Source organism: Mugil cephalus, chromosome 1, assembly GCF_022458985.1.
Source record: "Mugil cephalus isolate CIBA_MC_2020 chromosome 1, CIBA_Mcephalus_1.1, whole genome shotgun sequence".
Taxonomy (NCBI): Eukaryota; Metazoa; Chordata; class Actinopteri; order Mugiliformes; family Mugilidae; genus Mugil; species Mugil cephalus.
The window spans coordinates 22,044,845-22,058,723 of NC_061770.1; the positions used below are offsets into that span (position 1 = coordinate 22,044,845).

The window sequence follows — 13,879 nt, forward strand, 5'->3', positions numbered from 1 at the left end:
AAATCCTGCTTTTGACATGGAGGGAAGAAAGAGTAAACACCTGTAATGGGAGACAGCAGACATAAAATCAAGCTGATGAATGGGGACAGACGTGATGATGTGGATGAGTTGAAGAGAAGGGGAAAGGCAATGGAGGGGAGGAGGGATAGTGGAGGTTGACCAAAAACTGAGCTGAGAAAGGATGAGAGAGGCTAAAGGGTGAGGCTTTAGGTACCCAGGGCTGTTGAGCGTAGTACTGGGGCATTTGGCTCTGCTGCATGAGCTGGTCTGATGGAGCTCCTTCCAGCGCCTGAGAGGGAAGGGAGGTGGTGAAGAGGGGGGTAGGTAGAGGTGGCGCAGGAGGGATATTTGGAGAGTAAAATAGTTAATAACTAATTGGGAGAGGAATAAAAACAGAAGTGATTTCGAAAAATGTCTGCCATCATTTGGATCCACTCATGGAGCAACGGCATCAAGGATCTGTGGTCAAAGATGTCAAAAGATCTCAGAACTGACGTCGATTGAAATTCTTTGTAAAAGCAGTGCATCCTTAGTTTCACAGCAAAGTGAGAATGAGTTCATTATTGGTGATAGTTATAATGTTGCATTCTATACGATAAAGTCGTACTATACTTGTGCACTCATCAGTCTGGCTCGCTCTGTTACAACACCACTCAAACACTAGTCGACGCTGTGTCTTTTTTTGGGATTAAACTGCCTATAACTCCTACCGACCTTTCCTTAGCAACTAACCTGAGCTGGCAAATGACACCTGATCTCAGTTTTCCATTTGTTGTGTGTGTGCTCATGACTTAGAGATATTTACAAAGCTGAACTATCATCCATCTTGTTGTAATTTGAAATTTTGGTATTTATTATATGACCTAATAGTTCAACCGATCGATTTTCTGCATTCAGAAAGTCAAATTTCAATTAAGCTGTGCATGTAAATGCACTTGGACATTCGTCTTCCTGAACTAATCTGAGATTGGATTTCCTCCGCACTGTAATTTGACTGAAACACAACTCTAGAACACAACTCACCGTGACTTGGAACGGACTGTTAGGGATGTGCTCCCCTCCGAAGCGGACGCAGATCACATACTCGCCAGGCTGCGGCGCCGTGTAGAAGATGTCGAACGTGCCGTCCTCGTTTTCGACAACGTCCACGTCGAGCTCCGCGCCCTCGGGCGTGCACACGCTGCACGTCACCTTGCCTTTTCCGGCGGCCTTGGCATCCACCGTGATGACCGTCTGCTCGCCAATCTGGATGGTCGGGCCGACACCTGCGCCTTCAGGGAAAAAAATATAATAATAATAATAATAGTAAAAAAAAATGGCACAAAGTGAATTGTTAGAACCGTTTCTTCTAGGGACGAACACTGCCTCAAAAATAAGAACCACATACAGCATGCACATTCCACAACCATGAGACAAGATGAGAGTTTCATGAGGTCTAGTCATGTTATTTCCACGTACTCTATGCATACATTATTATTATTATTATACATCTCCCATGTATAACTCAAAGCTAGATTAGCCAAAGTACCATTCCACCATGCCATCGTACCGACTCAGTTAGTCCATTAGTCTGTCCACTAAATAAACGTAAGACAGAGAAAGGGAAACACACTGTCATGAGAGAGGAAGTGTAAAATGAGCTTAGAGGCATAGATAAAAGTTATGGGAAAGAGAAATATAGGAGAGGAGGAAGGATGGGATGTCCTGTTGAAAGATGGTGCCACTATTCTCCATGCTGACAGACAAGAGGGGGGAAAAAATTTAAAGTTAAAGAGGTTCCTCGTTAAAGTCATTCAGTAGGCTTACCTAAACCGTGACCGCCGATTGAGACTGATAATAGGAACGGTGAGAAGCGGGAGGGGAGGGAGGGGGAAAAAAAGGTGACAAATAAAAGACAGTCAGGTGGGGGTGGGGGTGGTGGGCGGCAATAAATGTGCTCAAAACACTCGGAATGAAAACAAACCGTGATGGTGGAGTGTAAAGCAAAGGGTGGCGTAAGAGGAGTGGGTGGTGTGTATATACATATATATATATGTGTGTGTGTGTGTGTGTGTGTGTGTGTGTGTGTGTGCGCGTGTGCGTGTGGCGAGGGGCTTGAGTGAGGAGGGGGGTGTAACCGAGGAGCACAGCGTGAGGAACACAACATACCAATGCGTGGGGAAAAAATAATGAGATTTGAGGAGCGTTTATGCTGAGAGATAAAAACCTTAAATAGTCAATAAAGAAAGTTTGAAAAAATGTTTACTTAAGGGAAATATGAACTTAAAAAAAGATTACTCTGTTAGCTCAAATCCACATGTTATATGTTATATGTCATAAAAAACTAAACCAAATAAATGAGACACAATGACTGTTTCCATTTCATGTAACTATTCCCTTCAGCATTCAGGATGGCTGAGACAGGAGATGCGGTCCCTTTTTTTGTCCCCGATTGCTTGCCATAGAAGCAGGCCACTTTTGAATGGATCTGGAAAATCTTGGTGCATTTGTGTTTATGAGTAAAATTCATTTGCACGTTGAATCGTATTCATTCCTTTAATACACAAGGAAGAGAAGCTAAACAATATAAATGTCATCTGAAAGGTAAAATAAACCGAATGCATGAAATGCAAAGGTTTCTCCGTAGACTAATTTTTGTTAAAAACAACGTACCTGTGACGGTGCACTTGCTTGCATCTCCGGTGGGAAGAGCCCTGATGCGGTACGGTGAATAAGGGATCTCGTCCCCTCCGTACTTAATGAGGATGGTGTATCTACCAGTCATGTCTGGCACGTAAGACACCAGGTAGGTCCCGTCGTGGTTGTCGCGAATGTTGGCCTTCTTGGGCTTGCCCTCTGGGTCCTGCAGGAAAATAGGAAAATAGATGAATAAATGAATAAAACGAAGACGGAGAAATAACTGTTTTCATTTCTATGCATCACATTTGAGCACTCACGGTGATCTGCACTGCCAGGAGCCCCTCGCCAGCGTCTTTGGCGTCGATGGTGAACTCGACGGGCAGAGAGGCGGGAACCCCGGTGGTGTTAAGGCCGGGTCCGCTTGCTCGCACCTTGCTGGCATCATGGGTGGGGAGCACCTTTACCTTGTAGGGGCTGGTAGAGGCAGAGAGAGAAAGAAAAAAAAAGTGGTTAAACACAAGATAAAAAATAAAAAAAAGGTAGAATACTGCCCCACAAAGGCAGAGAGCTGCAACTGCAAGGGATGGGGAAAAAAACTCACAACAGCTACATTGTTCTATATTTAAACAGAAATCAATGCCACAGATGACTTTAAAATGTAATTAAAGGGAGAAACCCTCATCAAGAGATGATGATGAGATAATTTAATGACTGTATGTGGAATAACAAACTGAATGAGTTTTACTGAAAGGGATAGATAACTCGGCACATAAAAAACAGTTTTATCTAAGACTATACATCGCTATCCCAGCACCTAGCTTTTATTTCCCTAGATTGTCTTTAACTTTATCTGCATGGAAAGATGGAGACACTAGAAACACAATATAAAAAGATTTTTTCAAACCAATTAGTCGATTTTCAACACTGTAGATACCATTTTTTTTGTACTAGGCAGATATTTAGCAGAATAAATAGATTTTATCATTTTCTGACATTTGACTGAGATATTGTGCGTTACCTGCGTGGGATCTCCTCATCAGCGTACAATACATTAATGGAATAGGGTCCCTCTCTGGTGGGAACGTAGTTCACGGTGTGAGTCTGGTCACCGTTATCCACCACTTCCACAGGCTCCACCACACCTAGAAACACACATATTTAAATTGTTACCAAGTCTTTCTTTAAGCGTAATGAGAGATCTGCAGAAACATTCAAACCGAGCATCACCTTTGGGCCCCTGCACGCGGACCTGCAGCGGGGCGACTCCGGCCTTGGAGGCGTCCACTGTGAACGCCTGAGGGATGTTGGCTCTGACGTTGTTGCTCAGGCCTGGGCCCTGGCACTTCACCTTAGTGCTGTCCACGGTGTCGCTGACGGGCACAGAGAATGGACTACCTGCTCAGAGAAAACAGCAGCAAAGTTAGAAAAAAACAAAACTTCCCACGTATTCAAACTTCATGAGGGGAATATGTACTGCAACAGTTCATTACCCTTGATGGGCTGTCCTCCGTAGGTGACGTTGAGGTTGTACGTGCCAGGCTCGTATGGGATGTACTCCACACTGCAGCTACCATCCTTGTTATCAGTGCAGGACATTTTGGCCTCTGATGGACCTTCCATTGCCAGACCAAGACCACCTGTACCTGCTCCTCTGTAAAGGTAAGACAAAGACTTTAAATAATGCAAATGGCAATAAAGGCAAAACTGTCTCCTTATGAGGACAACAGGTCTAAATAAGTAAGAGTAAGCTGCCACAAACCTAAAACACAATGACCACATATGTGGACGCTGGGTCTCAGTAAAGTCTCACATACCTGGTTTCCACTGTGAACTTGTTGGGCTTGTTGGTGATGCCGCTTTTCAGACCAGGGCCGTGCACGCGAACACGAGCCGGATCACAGCCTTCGGTGACGCCGACACGGAACGGACTCTTCGGTACCGGAGAGCCGTCGTAGCAAACCTCCACGCTGTGTGGACCTGAAAACATATACGGTCAGTGTCACACATTCTAACGCACAATTAACCCAGACTCCAGCACCGTCAGATCCGAACTCACCCTCCTCGTAGGGAGTGTACTCCACGTTGTAGATTCCATCTCCGCGGTCGGTGATCAGGGCGTCCGTTCGGGCACCGGACGGGTTGCTGATGAGGGTTTTGATGTGGTCGCCTCCGGTCTGCGTGAGAGCGCGAGCGTCCACGGTGAAGTCTGTGGTTGCCTCGCGGAAAACTCCTAAAAAAAACAGAACATGCAGTTTGTACAGTTTGTAAAACAAGCTTACACAGGCTTAATATGCACCAAATCATTCAGATATGTCCCATTTCTGTTCTATCTGACTCAATATGTTTCACATATTTTACCAAAATGAAGGGAAATATCAAAAACATGCTCCTAAAAATGAAAGCGAATGTGAATCAGTCAAAACAGAAGTTCAGTATCATGTGTGTTCTGGGAACTAATCCAGTGCATCCGAAATGACATCATACATAGCGATAATGACTATAATTGCTGCAGTACGCTAAACAGGAAGCGCAGGAAAGAATGATCACATCGCAGTAAACATGTGACAAACAATCTAAATCCAGAGCAGAACACAGAATATACTGAGGCTATGCACAATATAAATGACTTATTTTAAAAGGCTAACATCTTTTACCTTTGCCCTCCACTCCAGGGCCAAACACGACGACTCCACTGGCGTCGACCGCAGGCTCCACGTTGAGTCGAGCGGGGAAGTTTGGCACATCCTGGCCACCGTAGCGGATGGTGAGCGTGTAAGAGCCAGGGTAGAGAGGGATGTAGGTGATGGTGTAGGTCCCGTCTCCATTGTCCTGTATGTGGACCTCGGCCTCCGTGCCGCTGTCCGAGATGATCTCGATGGTCAGCTCAGCCGGGCCGGCGTTGGTGCAGTCCACGATGAACTCCCCCGTCTCCCCGACCTTGGCGCGCTCCAGGCCTGGGCCAGAGCAACGAACCTGAGAGGAGAAGGCAGGAGGAGGGCGTTGTAGAGAGGAAGTGACAAATGTACTTTAAGATTAAGTCAAATGTTGACGTGGCTAACCTTGGAGGGGTCTGATGTAGGATAGGCGGTGGGGTTGAAGGGTGATCCAGGAATTGGGATTCCATCGTAGGTCAGTTCAACCTGGTATGGCCCCGCTTCTCTGGGGATGAACTTCACCTGACTGGTCTCTGGGCTCAGCCCTGGCTCAACCTGGAACAAAACACATGAACAGGAACCTTAAAAAATGATTCCTTTTGTACTTCAGCCAAGATAATATAAGATTATTACATTTAAGACCTCGTCTGTGATCTTAATCCTGTGCGAATCCTCCATGTCCGTGATTTGTAAAGTAAAAATTACACCGCAAATTTATCTTATTTACTAGTGTTTTTTGCTTTTTCGCCACTTTTATTTGATTTGCGCATTGTTTCGCTGAAGAATCATGAAGGTTGTGCTATAATTCAAAGTTTGAACAGATCTTAGAGCACAAAGTCGAGATATCGCTGAACTATTCGCCCGTTTAGATGAATGAAACTATTTCATGGGCAAGGGTGGAGCTGATTTAAATACTGACAGGTTGTTGGCAATTTCATCCCTGGGATAAATAGAAAAAATATATTTTTATCATCTATTATATATTTGCAAAGTAATTAAAACTGTTTCTGACGCACAGTGGAGTGAGATGGAAAGTAGCAGAGCCGTGACAACGAAATGTAAATTTGAGTAAAACACTGATTCAGGTAAAACTAATCCCATGCGAATAGGGCTTAGGAATTGACAACACTCATAAAAAGTCATCAGAAATTCCATGTCATACCTTGCTGGCCACTGGCTTCCCAGATGGTCCCGTCACCTTGGCTCCAACCTTGCCCTGACCGCCGGCACCCTTAGATTTGACGGTCACTTCCTGGTCTTTGCCCACAGTCATCTCTGCAGTGACAGACACAAAACACATAGCTGAAGATCTAAAAAATATAAGAATGCGCTCCTGATCTGGTTGGGGAAACAGGTGCTGCTGATATGAGCAAGGTGGAAAATGATACAGTCGAAAGGTCTATGCAAGTTCAAGATCAATATTTGTCTTGCAACTGTGAGATTGAAGGATAAACTCTGAGATATAATGTAAAATTATGTTACAGTAAGTTAAAGTTTGACTTATACAAAAAAATAGGACTCATTGTAGAAACCGGTGCAATAAAAGCCAAATGTCCAGCAGGTAATGTGTTTGCTAAACATAAAACAATTCTTCTTATAGCTTCTTCAGAAAATAAAATAAAAAGGGTGAGGCAAAGTTACAACGGGCACGACAACAGGGGATGTACGTACTGTCTCCCAGGCCTGTGACGTTGACTTTGCTGAGGTCCACTGAGGGCGCCACGGGAAGACTGAAGGGGCTCTTTGGAATGTTATCTCCACCGTAGGTCACAGCAACACCCAGAGTGCCCTGATGCAGGAATCCAGAAAAAAAAAAAAGAAAAAAGAAAAGAAATAGGATAACATTTATTCACAAAAGTCTTGCTGGAAGTGACGTGAGAAGTTTGATACAGTTTCATTTTTCTGTGTATAACTGTATGTACTGTACCTGCTGTACAGGTGTGTATTTCACAGTGTGTGTGTTGTCGTGGTTGTTGATGATTTCAAAGTCCTTGACGGCCTCTCCTTTGGTCGGGCCGCTGAAGTTGCAGTTGAGGTTGGCCTTTCCTGCTCCTTTAGTGTTCACGGTGAAATGGGTGGGCTTGTTCATTTCAACTCCTGGAAGAACGAAGAGAAATAATCGATGTCAATATGTCAAGATGCGCTGGAAGCAACGGAATCATTTTCTTTCCACATTACATTCTCATAATCATCCATTTTTCGTATTTTTATACTTTCGGATTAATTGCAATTAATAAAAACGTTGCATTCACTGTCATTATGACCTTATTTCAATCACACAGTCATAGTCTAATGAAATAATGATGCTTTTGATTCTAGTAAGTTGTGAGATGTCTATGCTCGCTTTGCTTTGGGTGAGCTTTCTTTAAAGTATATATATAGTCCAAATAAGTCAATGAATAATTATTTAAATGTTTACAAAATGCTAATAATAATACGACTAAATGTCTTGATGCTTACCAGTGCGACTTAGTCCTGGTCCCTCTGCCTTGACTTTGCTGGCATCATGAGAAGGATCCACTTTGACCCTGATGGGTGTCATTGGTATAGCCTAAACAAAGAAATATTAAAAATTATTATTCACAGAATATGCTCTGATACAGACAACATCTTGCGCTCATTATTCGACTGAAGCTCACCTGGTCAGCAAACAGCACCATGATGGTGTAGCTTCCTGCTCCTGGAGGAGTGTATTTGACCGTGAATGTGTCGTTATCATTTCTAATGATGTCAAAGTCGATGTCGGCCTCAGCGGGTCCCACGACTCCAGGGGCGCACTTGATTCCAATGCTGATGTCACCTGAGGGCAGAAGACGGATGTTAATATCATTTCACACTTCCTGTATTGTTTTTTTTTTCTTAAGGTGGTTTGGTGCTGACCCATCCCATCCTCCCTAGGAATTTATTGTAGCTTCACCTTGACCGGCCTCTGCGCAGTCGACGGTGAAGTACGTTGGTTCAAAGGCCTTGAGGCCAGTCTTGGCCACTCCAGGTCCAGACACCTTCACCTTGTTTGGATGGCAGCCTGCTCCGATGTTCATCTGTGGTCGGAAAAACACAGAAGCAAGATGAGCAGACTTTTCTCTTTATTTTCCTCAATTCGTACCTAAATACACGTCTCCTTGTGTACTCACCCTGAACGGGCTCTCAGGGATGTTGACTCCTCCCCAAGACACCATGACGGTGTGTTTCACCGGCTTACGTGGGGTGTAAGTGCAGGTGTATGTGCCATTGCCATTATCCTTAACCTGGACATCCACAGGGTTGCCTTCTCCATCCTGTGCAGAAAGCCCAGTGTAACACATCCATCAGCATGGAGCATGAAGGTTACGCTACAGATGCAGAAACGCTGTGGCGATACATAAAGACATAAAGTACCTGAGCTGAAATCTTGAGAGGAGCTTTTCCTCCTTGCTTGGCATCGACTGTGAACTCTGTGGGCTTTCCGACAGCCAGACCGCTGCTCTGAAGGCCTGGACCATACGCCTTAACCTGGTGGAAACACATTCATGGACACATTTAATAAACTGGATTTCTGTTTTGCATTCACTCAGCATATGTGCGTGTGTGTGCGTGCATACCTTGTCGGGGTAGAAGTCCTTCCCTGGTGGGTTGACAATCTCAGCCATGAAGGGAGAGTGCTGGATGTCTTCGCTGTTGCACAGCACATGCACGGCGTACTCTCCAGGCTCTGTGGGCCAGTAGCGCACGTCGCACGATCCGTCGCCCTTGTCGTCGCATTCGATTTTGGCCTGAGACGGACCTTCCACAGAGAAACCTGACGAAGGGAAGCAAGGTTAACCTTCACAGCAACACAGGTTTAAGCAATTACTTTGCAGTAGTCGCTCAGACTTACCCAGAGTACCAACGTCGTCTCCAACAGCCTCCACCACGAAGTCAGCAGATTTACCGACGACGCCTCCTTCCAGGCCGGGACCCCAGGCCCTCACCTTCTGGGGGCCAGCCTCACCACCAATCTTTACCTCAATGGGACTATATGGAGTAAAAAAAAAAAAAAAAAAAGTTCGATCAGTAACAACCCAAGATCAACTGAAGCGTTTGTTTGTCATGTCAGAGTGAGTACCTGCGCGGGATGTGCTGTCCTCCCCAAGTGATGGTGATGGTGTATGTTCCAGGTGTGGTGGGGTAATACTCAAATCCAAACACGCCGTCTCCAAGGTCTTTACGTTTACAGGGCTCCTCAAGACCCTCTGTGAACACAGGGATGCACTTTAGTACCGATTATTAACTTCTGATAGGAACTTCCTCCCTATATTACAAGCAGGGCAATTTTTAAACCACCATTAATGGATTCCTTGGCCACTCAAGACAACAAATTGCTTAAGATGTCTGTTACTGCTTATCCATAGCAGGTGGCTGGAGCCTGAAGATATGATCTGAAATATGCTTGAGAGCTAAGACGACTGATGAACCAGTCCTTTAAAAGGATTGCCAACGCAAGCAATTCCGCTTCCAATACAAAAAGTTCTTAATGGTCCATTTCCTTCTCTCCAGACGTATTATTTAATTTGACAGGGTTTCTAATGGGTTTAAAAGTTTGCAGTAAATGAGCGAAGTCTCATTTACTGAAGCAATGGCTATAGCGAAAGCAATACTGTTGTTTCTTGTGTAACTCACTGGGGCCCTTGATGGAGACTTTGAGCTCTCCTGTGCCGGCTCCTTTGGTGTAAACCTTAAAATCTGCAGTCTCCTTCACCCTCAGGCCTTTGGGCTGCAGACCGCGACCCTTCGCTCTGCAGAGGCTGGGATTACACGCTGTGGACAGAGATCAAGGAGTTAGACTCCAGCGTTATGACCACCTGCACGTTCACATGTTGGACTAAGAAGGGAGAAGACAAATGAGCTGCAGGGTGAATGACCCGAAACCAAAACAACTTCTATCAGAGGCTTGATATCCATCAGGCTCAATGATAGTTGGAAAGTGCTTTTTAGTGATGCTTTTCCTCCTACCCTCCAACTCATAGGCGCACCCCATCCAGTCCCTCTTATCTGTTTATCTTACAGTGCATTCAACTCATAGACGCACAGTAAAGGAAGTGGGCCATTATCCTCAGTCGGGAAGTAGCGTAGGCCTCGTATCTCCTCATTAACAGGGTATAAAAAAAAGAGGAGCTGAGTCATCGTTACATGCCCTGCAGGAAGCAAAGGAAACCCCACAGGAACAGAAGACTATTGAGAGGAACACAAGATATTTTCTAGCTACAGGACTCTAACATGTCTACAGTTGTTTTTTATTTGATAAAAAAAAAAACTCTATTTTGAATATTGGTCTAGTATAGTTGGAGAACAACTATAACAAATAATGTTTATAATTTATATTTCTTGAAGATTAACCAAAACTTAACCAACTAATTTATAAATTTATTTGCTATTTGTGTGAGTTTCACACTGTTTTATATAATGAAGTCCATTCGACCTGAGCGATCCGAACACAAGTGTCCAGCTTTAAGTACCTGTGCTCACATCTTGCATTAAAATGCGTCGGGTGCCTTCAGCCAGCACCTTTTAGGCTCTTGTTTGCAAATTAACACTGACAGCATCTGGAGTCAAATGTTGTTACAGCTGCTGTCTTTAAACAAACTCTACCCCTGTGCCGTTGGAAGCAGTGAGTCTCTGGTACTAAAGATACTGGTCAAAAGTTACACATTTACGCAGCCTTTAAAGTGACCCAGGACTCACTAGCAAAGGAATGTGTGGTTACTTCTCAAAGGCAAGTAAAAGGGACCTGGTGTTCTCACTCGTGTACTTTAAACTGGGTCTGATCTGATTGCTCAGTATGAATCTAAGCGAATTCTTGGCATTTATAACAGATTTAATTGTTAAGCCTCTTAAAGAACACTGCAATGTGTGACATTAAGCTGAAGAAAAATCTCATTCACTCTTTTACAAACATTATTTTTTTAGATTTTAAAGTGATAAAACGCTACGATTTATAAAATCCACTTGGCCTGATATGACCAGTAGCTCATGTTTGCCTGTTATAGCCATGTATCACTCACACATGCGCACACAGATGCACACACTCAAAGTGGGTACCCAAGAAAGATCCCAGGAAGCAGGAAATGACAGCAGAAGGAAGGAGTCATTCCAGAGACAGACAGATGCCACCGGGCCTCTATCGAACAGAAGAACAGGAGGAGATAAAAAAACAGAAGACACCAGATCCAGTAGAGCAGCGGGAAGACGGCACACAAATCAACACAGCAGAAAATAATCAGGATAGAGGAAGAGGAATCGGATGTGTAACCCCTACCCTCTCCCACGTTGACCGTGAAGGGACTCTTGCTGATCTGACCACCAGCGAAGGTGACGTTGATGATGTGCTGGCCTTCCTGGGTGGGTTTGTAGGTGCAACGGTAGCTGCTGTTGCCCTTATCCTCGATGGTGCAGGGCACCGTGTTCTTCTTGCCAGCGGGGTCCATGATGACCACCTCCACTTCGCCAATACCAGCACCTGAAAGAAGAAACAGGAAGGGGAGAAAATCCGTCACACTGATCTGTTCTACTTCTGATTCGATTTCAAAGCAAACCTCGCTCACGTCGTCCGTCATATTACCTGCTGTGTAGACGTCGAAGTAAGTGGTCTTGTTGGCGATGTTTCCTGCAGGTTCCAGGCCTGGACCCTGGGCCGTGGCCTTGCTGGAGTCTCCTTGAGCCATGCCGACCTCCACCTCAAAGGGGCTCTTGTGGATGTGCTGTCCTGCAAACAGCACCGTCACCTACGAGCAAAAAGTTGGACATATTTATTTTATAGTGCTGTTTTTACAATCCCTTCTGTAAAGTTGACTTGGTTTTGACAGAGGCAGACCATGTGCCATTTCTGAGTTTAAATTAATCTTAACTCATGATACCCTGAAGAAACCATTCTAAAAAAAAAAAAAAAACGAATGCCAACTCTGCACCTGCACACCTGTGGCAAAGTATCAGGGGGAAGAGGTTTACAAATTAAGGAAGAAGGGAGTGAACTTTTTTTAGATTGTAGTTTTCAGCTTTTTTACCATTTCTAGAAATCAACATTGCTCCAGATCCATTTTCGTGCTGTAAGAAATATTTTGTAATCATTTGGTTCATAAATTAAGTGATTAGGGAGTTTAACCTGTGTCAGCTGACTCACGGAAATTAGTCAATTGTAGACTGATTGCAAGAAATTATTATCAAAACGAGTCTGGTGTTCATCAGGGTATAGAGGGAGTGAATCAGATCCTTTACTGAACCTTTAAATACACAGCTACTTTTTGAAATTGACCAAAACCACAATGAGAATATTTCTACCTGCTTTTAAAATAGACAAAATAAGTTAGATTCTTAGAAGAATATTGTTCCGGTTCACAGTGAAAATAAGCCGAATAACAAAAACCTGCAAAATAACTCCTAACTTCCGTGGTTAAAATGGAAATATTCCCATACGCATATCTCAAAACAATTTCATGCACCCATCTTGTCTTTATCTTACCTTGTGCATGCCTGTGACTTTGGGAACATAGTAGACAGAATAGGTGCGGTTCTTATCATTGTTGGCCGTCACTTTAGCCTGGAGGAAGAAAAAAAAAACAGTTAAAGCTATAGTAAAAAGTTAATATGAGAAAACCTCATTGAAACCAAACGCTAAAAATCAACGAACCTCTTCTCTGTGTCCTGCAGGGTCCTCCACATAAACCAGAACCTCGCCCATTCCTGCACTGATGGTCTCAACAGTGAACACAGCCTTCTTCATCACCACATTACCAACGGGCTCAACGCCTACAAAGAGGACAACATATTAAAGACCTATAGTATGTGGCTCACTGTTTCTTGGATGCAAGTTGCTCTAAAAGGATCTTTTTGAAGCCCAGCTGCAGATGTGTGTGTTTGTGTGCACCTGGTCCGTAAGCACGGGCCTTCTTGGGGTTGAGTTTGGGTCTGAGGGGGGCACCAGGCTTCAGTTTTGCTTTGGGGAACTGGGACAGGTAGGTCATGACTGAATGCTCGTCAACGTTGGGGTCGACAATCTCCTCAGGTGTTATGACCTAGGAGATGGAAAGAAGATGGAAAATGTTTTCCACGTTAAAAGGAGAAGTTTTTAATCCATCGGTGGCATCGAATCAGAAAGGAGGCTGCAGCTGCGCAGCCCGAAGCAGGGCTTGATTTGTTTCCTTGGAGACCATACCCACATAACAAATCGTGTTGTGATTTACTGATCGAAACCACATACCAACCACTACCATAGCTTAGAAAGTACCTGGAGACAGACTCGCATGCAAGGATAAGCTCGCTGTCTGATTTTACAAGCCGCAGAGACAGCAGGGGAAAGGACAAAGCCTGTTTCTTAGCAGAAGCAGATCTGAAGACGGAAACAGCAGCGACCACAAAGCCAACTGCCAGCACGCTACACTGTGCCAATCATGCCAACACTACAGTGACAGACACTCACGTGAGCCACGTGACACAACAGGCAGTACAGAAGAGAAGTTTTAAAGCTGAAGCAAAACTGAAGCAGATATGATGTTAGATTTAAGGTCCCCTACATGACGCCCAAGTGGAAGTCCCATAAGACTAAAAGCTACTGAATTCCCTGAATCAGTAGCAGTAGAATTCCCTGATAACAG

At 44.4% G+C, this 13,879-nt stretch overlaps 1 protein-coding gene across 3 annotated transcripts in view; it reads right to left on the reverse strand.

Moving 5' to 3' along the window:
- flna (filamin A, alpha (actin binding protein 280)) overlaps positions 1–13,879 on the reverse strand; it is a 42,104-nt gene that overhangs the window by 8,099 nt on the left and 20,126 nt on the right. The window contains exons 5-33 of one of the 3 annotated variants that reach the window (XM_047570551.1): positions 13,153–13,300; positions 12,916–13,034; positions 12,748–12,825; positions 11,851–12,013; positions 11,548–11,748; positions 9,912–10,049; positions 9,358–9,484; positions 9,130–9,266; positions 8,855–9,051; positions 8,652–8,765; positions 8,408–8,551; positions 8,191–8,314; positions 7,913–8,073; positions 7,734–7,824; positions 7,201–7,370; positions 6,945–7,062; positions 6,436–6,548; positions 5,679–5,828; positions 5,274–5,592; positions 4,676–4,849; positions 4,434–4,596; positions 4,110–4,270; positions 3,847–4,014; positions 3,638–3,761; positions 2,937–3,093; positions 2,653–2,842; positions 1,807–1,830; positions 1,024–1,271; positions 215–289 (exon numbers count right to left, since the gene is read on the reverse strand). In XM_047570551.1, the coding sequence (XP_047426507.1) occupies positions 215–289; positions 1,024–1,271; positions 1,807–1,830; positions 2,653–2,842; positions 2,937–3,093; positions 3,638–3,761; positions 3,847–4,014; positions 4,110–4,270; positions 4,434–4,596; positions 4,676–4,849; positions 5,274–5,592; positions 5,679–5,828; positions 6,436–6,548; positions 6,945–7,062; positions 7,201–7,370; positions 7,734–7,824; positions 7,913–8,073; positions 8,191–8,314; positions 8,408–8,551; positions 8,652–8,765; positions 8,855–9,051; positions 9,130–9,266; positions 9,358–9,484; positions 9,912–10,049; positions 11,548–11,748; positions 11,851–12,013; positions 12,748–12,825; positions 12,916–13,034; positions 13,153–13,300 (4,296 nt within the window). The remainder of the gene's footprint in view (positions 1–214; positions 290–1,023; positions 1,272–1,806; positions 1,831–2,652; positions 2,843–2,936; positions 3,094–3,637; positions 3,762–3,846; positions 4,015–4,109; positions 4,271–4,433; positions 4,597–4,675; positions 4,850–5,273; positions 5,593–5,678; positions 5,829–6,435; positions 6,549–6,944; positions 7,063–7,200; positions 7,371–7,733; positions 7,825–7,912; positions 8,074–8,190; positions 8,315–8,407; positions 8,552–8,651; positions 8,766–8,854; positions 9,052–9,129; positions 9,267–9,357; positions 9,485–9,911; positions 10,050–11,547; positions 11,749–11,850; positions 12,014–12,747; positions 12,826–12,915; positions 13,035–13,152; positions 13,301–13,879) is intronic. The other 2 variants (XM_047570570.1, XM_047570559.1) reach the window with 2 other exon arrangements.